At 42.6% G+C, this 19,650-nt stretch overlaps 1 protein-coding gene across 1 annotated transcript in view; it reads left to right on the top strand.

The window, feature by feature from the left end:
• ank1a (ankyrin 1, erythrocytic a) overlaps window positions 1–19,650 on the top strand; it is a 56,875-nt gene that overhangs the window by 7,870 nt on the left and 29,355 nt on the right. The window contains exons 2-27 of the mRNA XM_050050138.1: window positions 1,641–1,742; window positions 5,307–5,405; window positions 7,228–7,326; window positions 7,607–7,705; window positions 7,901–8,086; window positions 8,210–8,308; window positions 8,402–8,500; window positions 8,607–8,705; window positions 8,974–9,171; window positions 9,256–9,354; window positions 9,462–9,560; window positions 9,678–9,776; window positions 10,098–10,295; window positions 10,392–10,490; window positions 10,583–10,681; window positions 11,113–11,310; window positions 11,438–11,536; window positions 12,764–12,862; window positions 14,377–14,475; window positions 14,566–14,658; window positions 14,794–14,866; window positions 15,040–15,060; window positions 17,975–18,095; window positions 18,277–18,355; window positions 18,939–19,054; window positions 19,155–19,379. Coding sequence (XP_049906095.1) covers window positions 1,641–1,742; window positions 5,307–5,405; window positions 7,228–7,326; window positions 7,607–7,705; window positions 7,901–8,086; window positions 8,210–8,308; window positions 8,402–8,500; window positions 8,607–8,705; window positions 8,974–9,171; window positions 9,256–9,354; window positions 9,462–9,560; window positions 9,678–9,776; window positions 10,098–10,295; window positions 10,392–10,490; window positions 10,583–10,681; window positions 11,113–11,310; window positions 11,438–11,536; window positions 12,764–12,862; window positions 14,377–14,475; window positions 14,566–14,658; window positions 14,794–14,866; window positions 15,040–15,060; window positions 17,975–18,095; window positions 18,277–18,355; window positions 18,939–19,054; window positions 19,155–19,379 — 2,996 coding nt within the window. The remainder of the gene's footprint in view (window positions 1–1,640; window positions 1,743–5,306; window positions 5,406–7,227; window positions 7,327–7,606; window positions 7,706–7,900; window positions 8,087–8,209; window positions 8,309–8,401; window positions 8,501–8,606; window positions 8,706–8,973; window positions 9,172–9,255; window positions 9,355–9,461; window positions 9,561–9,677; window positions 9,777–10,097; window positions 10,296–10,391; window positions 10,491–10,582; window positions 10,682–11,112; window positions 11,311–11,437; window positions 11,537–12,763; window positions 12,863–14,376; window positions 14,476–14,565; window positions 14,659–14,793; window positions 14,867–15,039; window positions 15,061–17,974; window positions 18,096–18,276; window positions 18,356–18,938; window positions 19,055–19,154; window positions 19,380–19,650) is intronic.

The following is a 19,650-nucleotide window of genomic DNA, read 5'->3' as shown; positions in this document are numbered from 1 at the left end:
TCTTTTTATTAATGTAGTTATCTAAATATCATATAGTAGATTTATAAATGCATTTCAGTAGCTGTACAGTACATCCAGTGTGTCTCTTGTGTGTGTGGGACTGTCTGATCAGTGTTTTGCCTGTCAGCATGTGTGCGAGTGTGACTCAGAGGCTTTGTACTGCAGAGTGTGCCTCCAAATTGTCTGTGAGCAAAAGCTCAAAACAAAAACATCTTTTGGAGAAAATGACAGTGACTCAGAGGCAGGTGGCTTCGCATGAGTCAGTGTACTCACACAAAAGCCCAGGATTTATTACTGCACACACCGGATGCTTCAAACTGTCGGAAGTTCATCTGATAAGTAGAAACTTTGCCATTGCAAACATTTCATCTCTATACCAGATATAAGAGTCATTGTCACTTAGTGTTTTGCTGCTTCAATCAGCTGGAAGCAACTTTTCCTTTAAAAGTTTCCTGTTCCCCTGCCATCGCCCCTGTCTTCTTTTAAAGTGACCTCTCTCTCTTTGCACAGCCGCTGTGCCATTGGTGTCATGCTGAGGGTGTGTTGTGTCATTTGTTGCTATGCCTCAACTTGAGGCATGTGGATCCTTTCTCTTTTTTTTACTCAGGCTCACTCCATCTTTGTCAAAAGAGGACCAACAACCCTGTCACAACAATAGACGACACAGCTTAAACTGATGTGTTATGAAGAAAAACACTTTCTTTGGTGTGTGTGTGTGTGTGTGTGTGTGTGGGATGGCAGCATTTGTTGATTTCCTTTGGACCAGAAAATTATACATGAATTCGTTCCCTGCATTTGTGTGAAAACAAACACTGAATGATTGGATGATGATTTTCCTGACCAGCACGTTGAGATAGCTGGTTAGATGATGTAGGGAGGGGATGGGCGAGGGGAGAGAGGAGATTATGTAAATGAAAAGGGAAAAAGTGCAGGGTTTGCCGCAGTCGAGCTTCTCCCTGTGGTTCTCCCTCTGTCGCTGCCACTTCTCCTCCTCTCATCTCCCTCGCTCTCCCCCTGTGCCGCATGAGTGATCCTGTTTCAGCAGCACCCCTGCCTGCCTGGGAGAGGCATGAAGCCCTCAGACACAAACAAAACACAGACAAAAACACTAGACGTGCCATGTGCCGGCCCGTGAGCCGGGGCTCGCCAAGCCCTCCCTTTCTCTCTCTCCGTATTCACCTTGTGTATCTCTTTCTCTCTCTTTCATTCACACACACACAAACTCAGAGTCCAGACAAAGAGCCAACAGTCGGCTGGGCACAACAGACACTCCGGTGGCTGTTGGTGTTATCACAGTTGCCTTATCACCTGAGTACAGAGGACAGAGTTGTGGACAAATTTTTAGAGTGTACTCCATCACATCACCTGCGTGCCCATCGCACCCTCAACACACATTTAAAGGTGCAGATGTTCAAACTGCACCGTCCAAAATCTCAAGGGCGGAGTGACATGAGAGGAAAACTGATGGATTTCGAGTGAACACTTCAGTCCTTCAAAAAATGCCCCTAAATAAATATTAACCAAACTCTGTCTCCCTCTCCATTTTCCCTCTCTACTTCCTTCACTTTATGTGTCTCTCACTTTCTCTTACACCCCTTATCCCCCTCCTCTCTTTCCCTCTCTCCCTGTTACGCTTGCAGGCAGATGCTGGCAACAGTTTCCTCCGAGCGGCCCGTTCTGGCAACCTGGACAAGGCCCTGGACCATATCAAAAATGGCATCGATATAAACACAGCCAATCAGGTGAGAGAGCTGCACATTCATTCTCCAGATTGAATTGGTTTAGCTTCCGACTGGCGAGCTCATGAAACTGTAAGCCAATGATTTTTTATTTATACTGCACTTGCCATCTTTGGCTTTCTATTCACTGTGTGAGAGTGACAAGAAAAGGAACAGAAATATTTGAGTATTTATGAGTCGTCTTGTGCCATTGATGGCTCTGAGGTACATCCTGCCAGGTTTTAGTCTTCCCTGTCTGCTTTCTAGGCAATTAAATTAAAATTCAGGAGGTGGGTGGACTGCCCATCTCTCATTCAGAAAACAAATAGGAATGTGTGAATGGAAACAGGCACAGTTTTGCTAATGTTATTTATGAGCAGTAAAATCGACAGTTTTCATTAAACAGCAGTATTTATTGGTTTATACAGAAAATTAGAAGTTATACAACAAATATATGGTTTCATTTATGAAATGATGGTTCTGCATTTTGTTCTGCTCAACCAGTGCCCCTGTAAACCACCATGTGTTGTATTATCATTTCTATTTAACTGTGTTTTGAGTGTCCAGTGTGCATGATGTGTCTGACTTGATCACTGTGCCTGTGCACTCAGTCATATTGTATGTGCATGCTCAGGTAGATGTTAATCAGTGTATGAAGGTGACAGGTGGAGTTTACAGGGTCTCCAGGGAAGGTGATAAATGGGGCAGGGGTTTCTCCTTCGCCTTGTCTCTTCCATCCTGCCTCCTTTACTGTGACGGTTGTTCCCAGAGTGACCAGGAAGAGGCAGCGTTAGTGGGGCTAAGACTGCTGCCCTCAGGCTACTGAAACTTGGCCAGAATCGTGTGTGTGTGTGTGTGTGTGTGTGTGTGTGTGTGTGTGTGTGTGTGTGTGTGTGTGAGAAAGATTCCTCTGGCTCATTAATCTAACTTAGTCATGGTTTCCCTTCCATTCACGTATGCTGTCCTCAACATTTTGTAATTATTGCTGGTAATGCTTCTGGCAGGGTTTCTATGAGGCCCCACAGACCCCACACAACAACAGTGACACTGTACCATACAGTGCCCTTTACAGGCAAACTGCTCCACTATGATAAAGGGAGACACCCCATGGATTCAAAATATAATAACATGCAGAAATACAATCTGATACCAGAAAGTTTTTTTGACCTGCAAGATGAATTTCTCTTGAATGACACAATTTCATTTCATTCTTCTTGATATTCGTCGTATGAAATTGTGTTATATTTTCACTGTTTGGTGTTTACTGTGTTTGGGTTAAAGTGATAATCTACAACATACTCACCTGAATGAGAAGAAACCACACATGTTGCTTTGCAGTTTTGCACTTGAAGCCCCTATACAGTATGTAGGATTTCTATGTGGTCTGGTGGTCTTTTGTTTATAAAAATGAAATGTTTTTGTGACGGTGCACATAAAGTTAACTTAGGGTTGGGCGATATGGCCAAAATCTTTGGTACATGTAATTTTAAAACACAGTAACAGTACACATCATATTGCTGTTATATAAAATCAATTAAATAAATGGTGGGGAAGGGGTGTCGGTGGCTTAGTGGTAGAGCAGGTGCCCCATGTACAGGGCTGTTGCTGCAGCGGCCCGGGTTCGACTCCAGCCTGTGGCCCTTTGCTGCATGTCACCACCTCTCTCTCCCCCCCCCATCACACCTGTCTGTCCTATTAATTAAAGGCTAAAAATGGCCCAAAAGATATCTTTAAAAAAAAAAAACACCGTACTTCATCATATGTGATTTTTTTTTAAATTTATTTATTCAAAACAGTAAAACTAAAATTATTTTAAAACATAAGCTTTAAGCTCCCTGGGGGGCTTAAAGATTTAAGAGATTTATTTTCGTGAGAACGTATCCATTACATTGTCTTGTTTTTCTCTGTTCATTAGTTTGCACCTGCACAATTTAATGTTAACTACATTTATATATTGTTTACATATTTTATTTTGCTCTTTACGTTAGATTGGGAACTATATAATATCAGTAATGAGAGTTAGGATTAAATTTAGCGGAGTGATATATATATATATATATATGCCACTATTGTTGTCAATGTTTAGTATTCCGTTCTTTTTCGGACATTAAAAAGTGGATCAAGTCACACAGAGAAGCAGTCCCTGTGCTCTTACCTCACCCACAGCCCTTTGACAGTTAATTCAGTAACTACTAAGTTTATAGGTAAGACAGGAGAGATAAATCTGCCTTACAATAAATATAAAAAGGCTATAACATGACAACAACAACTTTACTTTTCTTGGTTAGTAGCAGAGTACAGCAGAATGACTGAAGTGAACATTATCAATAAAGAGAGAGCAAGAAAGCACAGCTGGAATTGAAACCGTTTCAAATATTCAGAATGGATATGTATTGATAGATCGATTTTTTTTGACAGCACTACTCCTCCATGTTTGTCCAAATCATGTTAACTTATAGAGCATCTTTGGCAGCTGGATTCGCAAGATCACACAGTCAATCCCAAGATTTGCTGCGCAGCCTGTCCTGAATGGCTCCTGCACTAGAAATGGAAGACATTTCTACCATTGCGTAGTATATGCCGTCATATCGCCCCACCCTAAGCCCACTGCATGTGCTACTTTAAGTCAAGCTATGCTGTCTGTTAGAAGGAGTTATCAAGTTTTACACATAGTAGCTTTAGTGTTGCCCTTACTCAAAGCAGTAATCATTAACACAGGTCTGGTAGCGCTGTTAATTTACCTTTAAAATTTGTACAATGATACCAAATGTTGCTGATTGTCACTTTAACCCTGGTGATGAAAGCATTGTTGGTGTGACTGTCGGTCCTGATGCTGTCTGAACAGTCTGATAGTGGAGGCTTGACTGTGGCAGCTGTGTTTCCTTGTCTGAGTGGATACCTGTCACCAGCACACTGCCTCACTCCTGCCCTCCCCTTCCCTCCTCTTTTCTCCCTCTCGACCTAACAACTTCTCCTCTTCCCTCTCTCCTCCTTCTGTTTGTGGACTGTTTTCTAACTCACCTCCCTTTTTTTCTTGCTTTGTGCCTCCCTCCCTCTCTCCTCTGTCCGCAGTAGAGTGATGGTGTGCTGTGGTCTCCCCACTCAGAGGAATAATATCAGTGGTGTGGGAAAGGTCCAACCTCACATGTCCTGTGCGGCTGAAGGAAGGCTGTGTGAGGTCAGACCTATCCCACACGGCTCGTATTCTTCCCAGCCACGAGACCAGCGGCCTGCCATCCCCCTCCCGTCCTCCTCTTCCTCCACCTCCTCCTCCTCCTCCTCTCACCATCATTAATCAAATGAAAATGTTCACATCCTGATTTTCATCCCTGTAGACATTGTTTTCGCTAATGACCACTTTGATTCTGAGAGTACTGCATGCGTGGTGTCCAGTGTAAGTATTTGCCTGCTTTGGTTTGTGAGTGCTTCAGTCACTGTGGAATAAACACAACAGTTGTTTCAGTTGGCATGGCCCACATGTGTTTGTGTGTATATGAGTGTTTTTTTTTCTTGTAGAATAGGAAATATCTGTGTTCATAGTATGTTTAGGACCCTTCAGTATGAGGTTTACTCTGCTCTCTCACTCAGAATGGGCTCAACGGGCTGCATCTGGCCTCAAAAGAAGGCCATGTCAAAATGGTGCTGGAGCTACTTCACAATGGAATCGTACTGGAGACCACCACAAAGGTAAAAATCCTCAGAGAAAATGTCCCACATTCTTATCTCCTCAGAAAGTCACCTGTGCTTTGAATTTACAAAGCGTTCACCTTCCAGCAGAGAGTGAGATGAGGAGAGCTCACTTCCTGTCTCTAGCCCAGCTAAGAAATATGCTGCATTCACATGCTCCTCCAATGGTCCCATTTCCTGAGTTGGGAAGTTGTTCTTTCGACTTTGGTGTGTTCATGAGCTTTGGGAACAACGTGGACGCTACGGAAAATGCATTGTGATTTTGTCCCAGACTTGTTGCTGCACATGCACATCCCCTAAAAACTACCAAAATATTGCTTTGTTGGACTAATGTTGATAAAACACATTTCCAACTGGTCTATGTCACTCTATGTGGAGAGCAGCTAATACCATACTACAGATTAACTGTGAACAAAAAATCGACATACAATAGGAGAATTATGTAAAAGTTTATTACCACTGACCATATATGGCGTTAATTCAGCAACTTCGGTACCAAAATTTTCACCAACATTCCTGGTTGTTCCAATTTCAGGGGGCATTCACGTGATTTTCCCAGTAAGAAACACTTTTTTTCAATTATTCTGACATCACATGAATGCAAGGATAGTCCTGCACATGAGCTCCATAAAACAGCAAGTGTACACATATAATAAATTATGTATTGAGTAGTCAGTTGTAGAGGTGCTGGCAGGTAGGTTTCTTACCTTTAGATTGAGCAAGGCTATCTGTTTACCCCTGTTTCCAGTCTTTATGCTAAGCTAAGCTAACTGGCTGCTGGCTGTAGCTTTATCTTTAGCATACAGACATGAGTATGAGGTATTCATCTTCTTATCTAACCCTCAACAGGAGAGCAAATAAGTGTATATCTCAAAATGTTTAACACTTTCTGTATTAAAGTGGCAATTGAGAGGATTTCAGTGGGCTACAGTTTGACTCGGTAACAATTGCAGCTTAATACAACAGGTCACAGAGCTCTGGAGGCAGCAAAACAATTGCCATTTTCATTAAAAAAAAAGAAAAGTCAGCCAGTAATTTGCATTTATAAACCACTCTGTGAGCAACTGTGATCTGATTTACGCTGCACACAACAGGAGCCTCCAGACAACAGGGCTCAGTGAAAAGAGTTTGTTACATCGCTAAGTGTGCAGCCTGTCACCTGCAGCTCTTCATCTAACAGCTCACTGTGGCTATGATTCTTGTTCCATCGCTCCCTACAATATTTCACACTGATCTCGATCAAAAAAATGTAGAAAATGACCGTTGTCTTGTATTGTAGATGCACTTTTGATGAATTATAGCGGTAGGTGCTAATCTCACTCAAACAAGCTTCGGCTGTGGGAAATGTTCAGTGTGCATCTGCAGTAACTTAATACAGCATTTTCCCATGAATGTCACCCTCAATACCTATTGTACAATATTGCATATATATAAATATTGCAGATACTTTCATCAGTGGGTCATAGGCTCAATCCCCTCTTTGAGATTATTACTTAAAACACTTGTTGAATTGTGTCTTTTCATGGAAACTTAAAGGTTTTATTGTGGCTGGGTATCAAACCTCAATACAAAATTTGTAGTACTGAAAATTGGCATTTAATGCATCCTCAAATATGTACTTTTTTTTTTACTTATTCTTAGACAGTTCCTGATTGCCACCCAAATTAAACCAAAATACAACATGAAACATCAGTCTGCATATGAACAACTGCATATGAAAACCACCTGCACTTTGAATACACACGTGGGATTTCACCTATAATCTTTGTTAGTGCTGGTTATGACTGTGTACTCTTGTGCTCATGTATCTGTGTTTAAACAGAAAGGGAACACGGCCCTGCACATTGCAGCCCTGGCGGGGCAGGAGCAGGTGGTCACAGAGCTGGTTAACTACGGGGCCAATGTCAACGCTCAGTCCCAGGTGAGACTCAGCGCTGCTCTCACTGCGGCGATCACAGGACTCGCTGAGGCTACTCCTCAGTACTTAAACGTGAACTTTACAGTGAAACCATAGTAGTAACTATTGCAATCCCATCTGTTAACATGTGTCTTTGTTCCTATATATCTGTATGTTGCTGTTTCCTCTCTCTGTACATCCTTGTGCATCTGTGACTGTCTTCCTGTCTTTTGCTGTGCTTGTGTCTCCTCTGCTGCTGTGCGTGCGTGCGTGCGTGTATGTGTTGTGCATCTTTCTGAGACAGAAGGGTTTCACTCCACTCTACATGGCTGCACAAGAAAACCATCTAGAGGTTGTGAAGTTTCTTCTGGAGAACGGAGCCAATCAGAGCATTCCAACTGAGGTACTAAAGACCAAGGAAGTGATAGATGTTTTCAAAGAGTAGTAATCGCCCAAATTCCTCAATCCCATCCTTGCTGATCCAGACTGCTGCCGTGTTTCCATTCTGTTTTCGTTCTCATGAGCCTCTTTCCTCACACCTCTCTCAATTTTTCTCCACGAGTCAACTGGTCTGCTAACTCTCTTGTGTGCACTGCAGGATGGATTCACTCCTCTCGCCGTCGCTCTTCAGCAGGGACATGAGAATGTCGTAGCCCTGCTCATCAACTACGGCACCAAGGGAAAGGTCCGCCTCCCTGCACTGCACATTGCAGCACGCAACGACGATACACGCACAGCCGCAGTGCTTCTGCAGAATGACCCCAATCCTGATGTACTCAGCAAGGTAAACATTTGTGTGTGTGTGTGTCGTGTATAAGAGGTATCTGTGTTTGGTGTCCTCCGTTGTGTTTCTAAAATGCCAATGGTAATGACAGTGACATGAACTCACCCTGTTGTGTCCCTGCAGACTGGATTCACACCCCTCCACATTGCTGCACACTATGAAAACTTGAACGTAGCTCAACTGCTGCTCAATAGAGGAGCCAATGTCAACTTCACCCCAAAGGTAGAAAATAATTGATGGTGTCGAAAGGTTAATCTCTGTCCCTGCTGCCTGTTGTCCTTGAATGTGTGCCCATCTGAGTGTTTCTCTCTGCAGAACGGCATCACTCCTCTGCACATCGCAGCCAGACGGGGGAACGTGATCATGGTGCGACTGCTGCTGGACAGAGGAGCTCAGATTGATGCCAAGACCAAGGTGCAGCAGACATCCATCCTGCCGTTTTACAGAATCTTTGATTCCCTTACTGTTTCTAATTTGATGCATCATTAACTAAATCATTAACAATCCTCTCTCTCTCCAGGATGAGCTGACTCCTCTGCACTGTGCAGCCAGAAATGGTCATGTCAGGATTATAGAAATCCTGCTGGACCATGGAGCCCCCATCCAGGCAAAGACCAAGGTAATCCAACTACATACGAGTAAATTCTTAACTTCTCTTAGAAATGAACTGACACCATCTGGTTTGATAATGAGTGCAAATCACTGAGTTGCTTTGCTTTGCTTGTACTCTAAAATTAAGTAAATGAAAGTGTGTGATCCATCAGCCAAACAGCCATAGATCCCTCTTGCCGCTGCTTCTTGCTGCAATTGTTTGTTTCCATGACAAGACAAGTTGCTTCCCGTTTTGTGAGGGATGACAGAGTCAACACTTTTTCCTTTTTTTGCAGAATGGCCTGTCTCCAATCCATATGGCAGCACAAGGGGACCACATGGACTGCGTCAAGCAGCTCCTGCAGTACAACGCAGAGATTGATGACATCACACTGGACCACCTTACCCCTCTGCACGTGGCGGCACACTGCGGCCACCACCGCATGGCCAAAGTGCTGCTGGACAAAGGGGCCAAACCCAACTCTCGTGCATTGGTCCGTGACAAGCACACAGTAACATGAACAAACAGTCAATTTGTAAGTTCCAAATTAAATAAAAGTTTCCTTTGTTTTTTACAGAATGGGTTCACTCCTTTGCATATTGCTTGTAAAAAGAACCACATGCGTGTGATGGATCTCCTGCTAAAACAAGCTGCGTCATTAGAGGCTGTGACTGAGGTGAGAGAACAGAAAAGAGGGGTTAACAATAACAGCTCACACATTATTATATTGAATATGATTGGCCCGCAGAACCATTTGTAATATTCTTCTCCTCTTCTGAACAGTCTGGCCTGACCCCCTTACATGTGGCATCATTTATGGGTCATCTTAACATTGTGAAGATCCTGGTGCAGAAAGGAGCTTCCCCCAGTGCCTCCAATGTGGTGAGTTTCCCTCTGAGATCTCCAAAAGAGCAGCACAGATAACCAACTCAGCGCTAGTGTTGTTGTTGTGATAGTGATAAATCTGAGTGGGTGGTTTGTCTGTCTGTGCCTGCACAGAAAGTGGAGACTCCTCTCCATATGGCATCTCGGGCAGGACACTTCGAGGTGGCAGAGTTTTTACTCGAGAACGCAGCACCAGTTGACGCCAAGGCCAAGGTAGAGATTTCACACTCTATGGCACATATCGTTTACTCATGCATAAACATGCCTCATGTTAGACATGGATTAAATACTCATTATGTTTAAACGTTAATTTAGAAAGTTGGTTGAGCAGCTATTTCTTTGCAGAGCTTCCACATGCTGATTCCCCTCCTACACACCACAGCCTCATTTTACACTTAATGTAACAAGTTGAGATCATAGTGGAGAAGCTGAGAACTGAAAACAGGATGATTAAATCACTAGAGAAGTCATTTTATCGCCGGAGTTTCATTCAGTACCTTACACTTCATAATTCGTCTCCCCTCATTGTTCCAGGATGACCAAACACCTCTGCATTGTGCCGCTCGGATGGGCCACAAGGAGCTGGTGAAGCTGCTGCTGGAGCACAAAGCCAACCCCAACTCCACCACCACAGCAGGCCACACACCCCTACACATCGCTGCCCGGGAAGGTCACGTACAAACCGTGCGCATCCTACTGGATATGGAGGCTCAGCAGACCAAGATGACAAAGGTAAAACATGCCTGCTTTCTTTTCTCTGCATCTTTCCCAAATAGCTGTATTCCCAGACCTAACATTGTGTCCACTTCCTCACTGGTGCCTCTGTAGAAAGGCTTCACTCCACTCCATGTGGCCTCCAAGTACGGCAAGGTGGATGTAGCAGAGCTGTTGTTGGAGAGAGGAGCGAACCCTAATGCTGCTGGAAAGGTAAGACAAACCTTAAAGGCTTGGCTGTATGGAAGACAGAAGCTTTGTTTGCTCTACGTCAGTCTGATGCATTTTTGATTCTGTTTCTGCAGAATGGTCTGACTCCGCTGCATGTTGCTGTACATCACAACAACCTGGATGTTGTCAACTTGCTTGTCAGCAAAGGAGGTTCACCACATAGTGCAGCCAGGGTAAATAAATTTAAACAAAGATACACACAAGTCCAGACATAATTAATGTTGAATGGCCAGGTATAGGACTGGGCGATATGGAGGAAATATTTTTGACCAAACACCTTGATATCTGTGCTGTAGGGTTGACTATTGGTGCTTTCACAAAATATTACCACAGTGAAATTTTTGATAAATGATCACCAGTAATGATGATATCATGACTACATGGGTAAAGACAAATAATAGAACAGCTAGAACAGTCTGGGAAGTTCAGAAAATGACATCACTTTATTATAATGCAGCCTTTAAAAAAGGCAACACTCATAATCTTAAAATATTCAAAATCTAATCACAATATTGATATTTAAACAATGATATATGCCCAGCCCTAGCCCAGTATCATGCACATACACATCTTTTTCTAACCATAACTCACGTCTGCGTTCCAGAATGGCTACACCGCCCTCCACATAGCGTCCAAGCAGAACCAGGTGGAGGTGGCTAACAGCCTGCTGCAGTATGGAGCTTCAGCCAATGCTGAGTCACTGCAGGGAGTGACACCTCTCCACCTGGCCTCGCAGGAAGGAAGGCCAGACATGGTCTCCCTCCTCATCTCCAAACAGGCCAACGTCAACCTTGGAAACAAGGCAAGAAACACACATGATTATAGGATGACTGTCACTGGACAGGAAGTTTATTTTAAGAAATAAAACGTAACTGTGGCTTGACTTGTTCTGTGTTTGACCTTTGTCTCTTGAATGTGTTTGTCCCCAGAGCGGATTAACCCCACTCCATCTGGTGGCACAGGAAGGACATGTTGGCATTGCAGATATCTTGGTGAAACAAGGCGCTTCAGTTTACGCTGCCACACGGGTAAGACCTTTTCACTCTCATGGCAAACTGTTGCATGGTTTTATCAGAGCCTTTTCAGTGTAGAAACTACTGGCCAACCACTTTGAGCCTCAGCAGATAGTGTCTAAGTGTTGCAGCAGAAATAGCCTGATGTTCTCATAGCAGAGGGTTGTGTTACCATCAATACATGGCCGACCCTTGAGGGGGACTCTGGTGCTTGGAGCAGCTCTGCAGCAGTGTTTTCACATGGAGTTGAATCAGATTTATGCTGAAAAATAGTCGGTGGGGTTTCATGTATGCGTAGAATTATATGATGTGTTCTGTACAACAGCACCACAAACGAAATCTTAACATCTCTTTGACCTGATCTCGACGATATAAGAGCAGTTTGTGCTTTACAAAGGTACTCAGATCTTTTACTTAAAGGGACAGTTCACCCCAAAATCAAGAATACACATTTTCCCTCTTACCTGTAGCACTATTTTTCAAACAATATCTCTATTGTTTTGGTGTGAATTGCTGAGTGTTGGCAATATCTGTTTTAGAGATGTCTGCCTCCTCCATGTTGTGAGCAGATTTATGTAGGAACTGTTTCACTCCACCGAACTACACCCACCAACCATTTCAGCATGCATTTCCTGCAAGCTCACCCAGCACCACTGAGCTAGCTAACATTATAGCTCAGTTGAGGAGGACGGCGTTAATGTTTCATTATAATTTATTTGGTGATTATATTTCGTATTCTCTGAATATGCAAATTAACTAGTAAGTAAGAAGTGCAATATTTGCCTATGAACTGTAGTGGAGTAGAATTATAAATTAGGAGATGGAGTTACTCAAGTAAAGTTCCTTAAAATTGTACATTCAGTAAGTACAGGTACTTTAGTAAAGCAACTCACTGGTTGTGGGGCTCCTGTACTGGACGTTATCATGATGTCAGGGTGTTACTATTATTGATGTTATTGTTACTGTTCCTGTCTCATATACAACAAATAACTGCATCCTCTCTCTTTAATTTCTGAATTGCAGCCTGAATGCAGTTTTTATCACTGCTCTGCTCTCAAAATCATTTTACTTTGTGGATTTGAACCATTAGTTAATGCAATATTCATGAGCCATTCAGCCCTTTATATGATCACATCTACATAATGTATTCAAATTAAAAGGTCATTAAGACACTAAAGTTATGCTTCTGCTGTGATTTTGTGTTTAAGACTTTTTACCTTTTTTTTCCCCTCTCACTCTCAGATGGGCTACACCCCTCTCCATGTAGCGTGTCACTATGGCAACATCAAGATGGTGAAGTTCCTCCTGCAGCAACAGGCCAACGTCAACAGTAAAACAAGAGTGAGTGCCTCCCTCTGGTTTGACATAAAACTACAACAGAATGTAGTCAGGGCGTGAGTCACGCGTTCACAGTGTGCCTACTGTCTCTGATTTATTCATCAGGAAATATTACAGTACATTACACTGTTGGGGCTGTTGCAGGGTCCTGCTCAGGGAAAGCTGTTAAAACTGGCTGTTTTATATAATGATTTATTGTAATGAGGGCATTTTACCTCTCTAAAGTGTAATGTATTGTAAAAGCATTGAAGAGACTGGAGGTATTCAATTCCATGCCATTTAGTATTCATATCATGATCTATGACAAATGTGTTGTAATCATTAATAAAGATATAAGTTCTAGAAACTAAGCAAGGTCAGATGTAGGGCGACATTCGGCAGATTGTTTTTATTAATTACTTGATTTGACTTTTTGTCTGTGAATATGTCAGAGATAGTAAAACATTTATCCCACAAGTTCCCAGAGCCCGAGCTGACATATTCAGATTGCTTGCTTTGTCTGACAAATGCCAGGTGCCCACTATTATGGGCTCGTTTCCCCCCTCCTAACAATCACCAGCAAAGCCCCGATTTTTTGATGGTTTTAAAGATCATTTTGCCAAACTTTCCTGGCGTGTGATGTGTGTTAGGGTGTTTTTTACATCCCCTGACTGCTCGGACATCTATCGTGGCTGCACCAATTTCAAATTGCAAATATTAATCATGTTCAGTATTTTCGCTCTGATATCCTGCTGTGAGGGGAAACCCAGAGGATCGCCGGTGGTCCTGCAGGTCTCTGATGGTTTTAATGCAATATCAGATAGGATTCAAGTCAGAATTTACTCGCTTCCAGCTCGTGTTCATGCCGTCCCCATGAATTCAACCATGTTTTTTTACTTTGTGAATTTTCTGTAAAAAGTAGCCCAAAAACTAAAAGCCAGTTCTCCTTTTTTGTTTGCTCTAAAGTCATGTTTGATCACAAGAGACTTTCGATATTTCCTGATTTGAGAGTGGGGACTCTGGTTGTTCATGAATAGTAGAAGTGTTAATGTGTTGTGTATTGTTTTGGCCAAGTCCTTGCTCTCTACACACTGTATGAGCAGAACTGTTAAAGTTAATATTACATGTCGTTATGCGTTGGATCTCTTGCATTTTCAACATGTGTGAAGATTTCAAAAATCTTTTAGTGTGCGCCAAAAATATCCAGTTTATCATCATAGAAGATTGAAAACACCAGTAAATAGAAATCTGAAAAGTTGAAACCAGTGGATTTTTGCTGTAAAAAATATTTAAGCATTTAACCTATTGTTTAAATTGTTGCTTATTAGTTTTCTGTTGATCTACTTATCATTTCAGCTCTAGTCATTTGATAATTATCCGTTGTACTGACAGTTTTCTTGTTATGCAGTTAGCTTGTTGTTTGTAAAAACTTAATTAGGAGGGCCAGCGGTACTGAATAATTCAGGGATAACTCAGAAAAAAACATGTTATTTAGACGTACATTAAATGAGTAAGAATACATTTAATCTCTCTTCCAGCTTGGTTACACTCCTCTGCACCAGGCGGCCCAGCAGGGACACACAGACATTGTGACACTGTTGCTGAAGCACGGAGCTCAGCCCAACGAGACAACAACAGTGAGCATGAACGCTTCTCATCTTTTTCAAAATGACTCATAAAGTTTGTTTTTCAGAGATGTGATCAATCTGCTCCTCTCTGTCTGCTAGAATGGTACTTCAGCTCTGGCCATTGCTAAGAGGTTGGGCTACATCTCTGTGATTGACGTCCTGAAGCTCGTCACTGAGGAGACGGTTTCCATGGTGAGAAGTTTAGAAATGCTACCATGCCATCGGGATACAGCACCAGTATTATGTGGCCATGATAATCACATGGAAATAAGAATTTAACACTCACTGTTGTATCTGTAATTGGTTCTTCCTCTTCCTTCTGTGCAGACGACCACAGAGAAACACCGCATGAGCTTCCCAGAGACAGTGGATGAGATACTGGACGTGTCTGAGGATGAAGGTAAAGAAATACAATTATTATTATTACTCACATAAAACAGTCGGAAACAATGTTTAATAACCAACGTTATCGAAACATTACGTCCTGTTTACGAGGCTGACTTTATGATGTTTCAACTGGTCGCACAAATATTCATTTTTTTCCAATTCCTTTTGCTTTATGCCCTTTTTTAGGAATTGCACAGCTAACATTAGGTATGAATGTCTCTTTCCTTCTTCGTGCGGCATTCATAGGTCGTTGTTTTAAAGTGTGTGGCTCCATTTCAAGCTCACTCTCTCAATCTTTACTGTACCTCTCCGCCTCTCTTCCTCTCTCTCGATCCCTCTGTAGTGGCGCTCACTGTGATGGTGGCTCTGGTTTCTCATTGGCATGCACCCATAGCACCCTTGTCTGTAACCTCTGTATGTCCCTTCAATAACACCCTCATCCTCTAACTCCCCAGGTGTCTTTTTTCTCCATGTTTTGACGTCAGTCCTTGTTTTTACAGTTAGAGTCACAGCCAAAACATACAGATCACCTCTATAAGTATCGGATCCATTATTACTAATATCAGATAAAATCTAACAAACCTTTGTTAAAAAAAAACATTCAAAATCTGTTTTCAGAGTTTTAGCAGTCCATAGTGCAGTGTTATCATTGCTTTGAAATGTGTGTCTTTAATTGTGTTTGCATTTAAATCCATTGTGGTGTCGATCATGTACCACGTCATTGTTGTGTTCCTGCAATGTGAACTATATCTGATCTTGTGACAACTTCTATACAAAAGGAGTCACTCGAAGTAATGAACCCACAGAAACTTATCATCTGACTTTAAAGTGGCTTGTAGTGGCCTCTTGGTAATTATTTGGTTTACTTTTGTTGTGTCGAAGACCTTATTCCTAACCCTAACAAGAGGGAAACACTATTCTTTGGAGGAGCAAACTTTGATACAACACTGGCCCCGACTAGGCTTAGGTGGGATCTATTTTTATATACCTTTATACCTTCCTGACATTGCACCAGTGTTTACAGTAAATGATGGGATCTGAGCAACAAGTTTGCAACATCCCACAAGCTCCCTTAGCTTTTTTAGTCTAATAAACTCATAAAACACCAAGAAGGGAAATTTTTACACCTATTGTGCTTATTAAACAGAAAAATGTTACTGTACAACTTCTGAATTCAAGTGGATTCAACCAAGACTAGCTAAGTTGTTGTAAAACATACTCGTTCAAACTTAAACGGAAACAATGGAAAGTAATATTCACCAAAACCATCGTGGTTTGTCTTTCCACTGTTCCAACAATTACCAACTCTGGTTTGGTTGAAATAAAGCCTCACTTTACAACGTTAGATATGGAAGTATGCCGACTCTACTGCTGTTTTTTTTTCTTGCTGTCTCTTTCTGTCATTGCTGGTCGGCTTTTTGTTAGTCTTGCAACATTATCCCCACCACCTCTGCTTGTTCCACTGGTACAGACTGACCTCTGGTGGTGTGTGCTGTGCACTGCATCACCTTAATACAGCATTGCCTTATCAGTCTAACAGAAAGAGCAGTGTTTGTGTTTTTGACAGTGTTGAAATAACGTCAGAATTTCTAAATACCGCTCAAGCCTGCCTACAGCATTACTTTTTGGTCGATGCTCACTGCTCTCATATTGTTCCAGCTGCAACAGACAGCTGATTTCAGATACATCCCTAGGGAGTTGGTGGAGACCAAAATCTGAGCTAAAAGGAGAGTATATTGGATGTACATTCATCAGGTGGATAGAAACATGAAAATGACAATACTGCCCTGTAGCTTCTGTTTGTGTAAATGAGTAAGTGTTTGCTAATAAGTTCACCATATCAACTATCAAGGTGTTACTGTATGTCACGTCAGAGCTTGTTTCTGCTGCCCTCCAAAGATACCACTTATTACAGGTTTAACTTTTAATGCCCGATGTTTACAACACCACTGACAATGATGTCAGAGGACATTATGTCTCGATATATTTAGTCCCCTGATAATTTAACTGACAGATCGTCACCTTTGCTCTAAATATAGAAAGTAGCCAAGACGCTGTCTTAAAGACACCTCTCATATCCTCAATGGTGAGATGATACCGGCAGGTTATCTGATGCACGCGCTCGTATGTGGTAACACTTCGCCTACACGGTGTGGCACACATGCACGGCACACAAGACAGAGACTATCCAGGACACAAGCTGACTCATGTGAACCTGTGGGAAGTGCACTCACAGAGTCAAACATAGTGTAATGACACCTACGACATCACTTTGGCTCTCGACCGCTGACAGACGCCCACTCACACACTCACACAGGCTGCGCTGATACAGCCACATATTACTACACACAGGGAAGACTTCTGGTGAATTCTTGAAAATTATTGCATGTTTTGGGGGGTAAGTAACCCACCTCTGCTCACATGAAGATATACTGATCTTTTAACGGAGAACAGTCTGTACTTTGGTCATCATGTGTGTTGCAGTGGGCTGATGCTGTTCTGTTTGTCTCTGTATTTGCATTCTGGAGCAAATCTCCTCACACATCGCTCTCTGAGGCAGCTGATGTCTAAATCTTTCAGTTCATTAACTGTTTATTCACTAGACAACACATTTTTGGAATGAGATTATGCTGATGCATGCTCTCCCCCAGAGATTGTGCACTGTGCACAGCTATAATGCTGTTGTCTCTAACTGAGATTTTATGTGGTTTTTTGAAAACTCCAGACTTCATTTGTAAGCTGCCCTCTTTTATTTTGATGTAATAATGTAGTTGTGAATGAAAAGTGTTGGACGCAGCAGCCTGAGACTACAGCTGATTACAGTGGCCTGCTGTATTGATTCTGTCCTCATACCTGATTGTTTAAAGTGTTTCTGATGTTAGGTAGAAGTGGCTTCATTTCAGTTTTTTGCCATTAGCTGGCAGTAATAAAGTCAGCGTACAGAGCATCGTCAGTAATGTCTCATCTCACCAGTCTAACCCCTAAATCACAGAGCCATCTCCTAACGTCTAACCCCTCTAACCCCTGGTTAACCATCTTGTTCTTTTCTTTCTCTCTCTCTTGCTGTTTCACCAACCTGACCACGGTCTGTTCGCTCTCTTTGGCATGTTGTTCTCTGAAGGAGAGGAGCTCCTGGGGACAGAAGGGGCCAGGTACATGAAGATGGATGACATGAAAGACCATGATGACGATTTCCTCTCCCCAAAGAAATCACTGGAGTACGAGAGAGGGCTGGGCACAGCGTAAGGGGGGCTGGGCGGGGAAACAGGCGAGCGAGCCAAGCTGGTAGCCACATGCTAATAGGTGGATGGATAGAGGGGGATGCACCATAGACACTCACTAAACACCAGGGAGGAGCACTTGGGAGGAGATGTAGAGAAACTTCTTCAATCTGATTTGTGTTTTTCTCTTTTCATACAACAGGAATTACTCGCCAGCCATTCCCAGGATTCCCAGAGTCTCTCCAGAGACCGTTATATTGAAAGAACATGAGATAGATCAGGTACTGTACTAGAACATGCTTACAAGTTTTAATGTCCCATGAACACTATTTTCCTCTTAATGTCTGTGCTGGAACACCTTTATTCACCCGTCTGAAATGTCGTTGCGCCAGTCTCTTTAAGCTCCCTCACAAAAAAAACCAGTCTCCTCTGATTGGTCAGCGTTTATGGGTCTTCCACATCTCTGCATCATCATTGCAGCAAGGACTGTGTATAGCTGCACTTTCTACTGCGAAAAATCAGCAATAAAAGCTTCTAACCAGCACTGTATGTGTTCCAGCAGAAATTTGATCCACAATTGGAGAAAAATTAACAGCCAAGATTACACGTTTCATTGACGTTAGCATATAGCAACAACATGATATCGTAAATAAGACTTCATCTTCAACAGCCTTTCAAAGGTTAATGATGTACCCTCTCCATATCCACTGTAAAAATAACACATAAAAATGACAACATAGGCATACTCTCTTATCACAGCTCTCTCCATGTCATCTCCAGTAAACAGACAGGTTTATATAGAACATTATGCCAAACAGTGTTCTTCTGTGGATGCCATGAACCATTTATGTTTCTCTGTTATAGCAACACACTCCACTTCCACTGCCCAAAGACTATGATGAGGACTCACTGATCCCCAGCAGCCCGGCGACTGAAACGTCAGACAATGTCAGCCCAGTCGCCAGTCCCATACACACAGGGTCAGCACAACAGTGATAAAAAGAAAACTTTATATTTCACTTAGCCTCTATTTAATATTTGATCTGGCAGCTAATTGTCACAATCTTTGTCCAATAACAGGTTCCTGGTCAGTTTTATGGTAGATGCTCGGGGCGGCTCAATGCGAGGCAGCAGGCATAACGGTCTGCGTGTCATCATACCTCCGCGGACCTGTGCGGCGCCCACCCGCATCACCTGCCGCCTGGTAAAGCCGCAGAAGCTGACCAGCCCCCCTCCGCTGGTGGAGGGAGAGGGGCTGGCCAGCAGGATCATCTCCCTGGGGCCAGCCGGGATGCAGTTCCTGGGGTGAGGAAACGACTTTGTTCAACCAGAAAGAGTCAGGATTTTCTTGCTTCCTCTATATGTACAAAAGATACTATTTTTTTTATATATTTCAAGTCCAAGAGACCAAGAAAGTGGATCATATCACTCCAGTGAGGTCTTTAAACTGGCCTACTTTCTGTCAAAAAATCAATGTCAAACACTGCTGTTGGTTTATTAAGCACTGAATAGTTTAGGGTCAGAATAAATTTCCAACCATCCAGACCTCTCAGGTCATCTGAGACATGTCTGCTCT

Source organism: Epinephelus moara, chromosome 8 (genome assembly GCF_006386435.1).
Source record: "Epinephelus moara isolate mb chromosome 8, YSFRI_EMoa_1.0, whole genome shotgun sequence".
NCBI lineage: Eukaryota > Metazoa > Chordata > Actinopteri > Perciformes > Serranidae > Epinephelus > Epinephelus moara.
The sequence above is the reverse complement of the archived record's forward strand: the minus strand, read 5'-3'. Positions and strand labels throughout refer to the sequence as shown.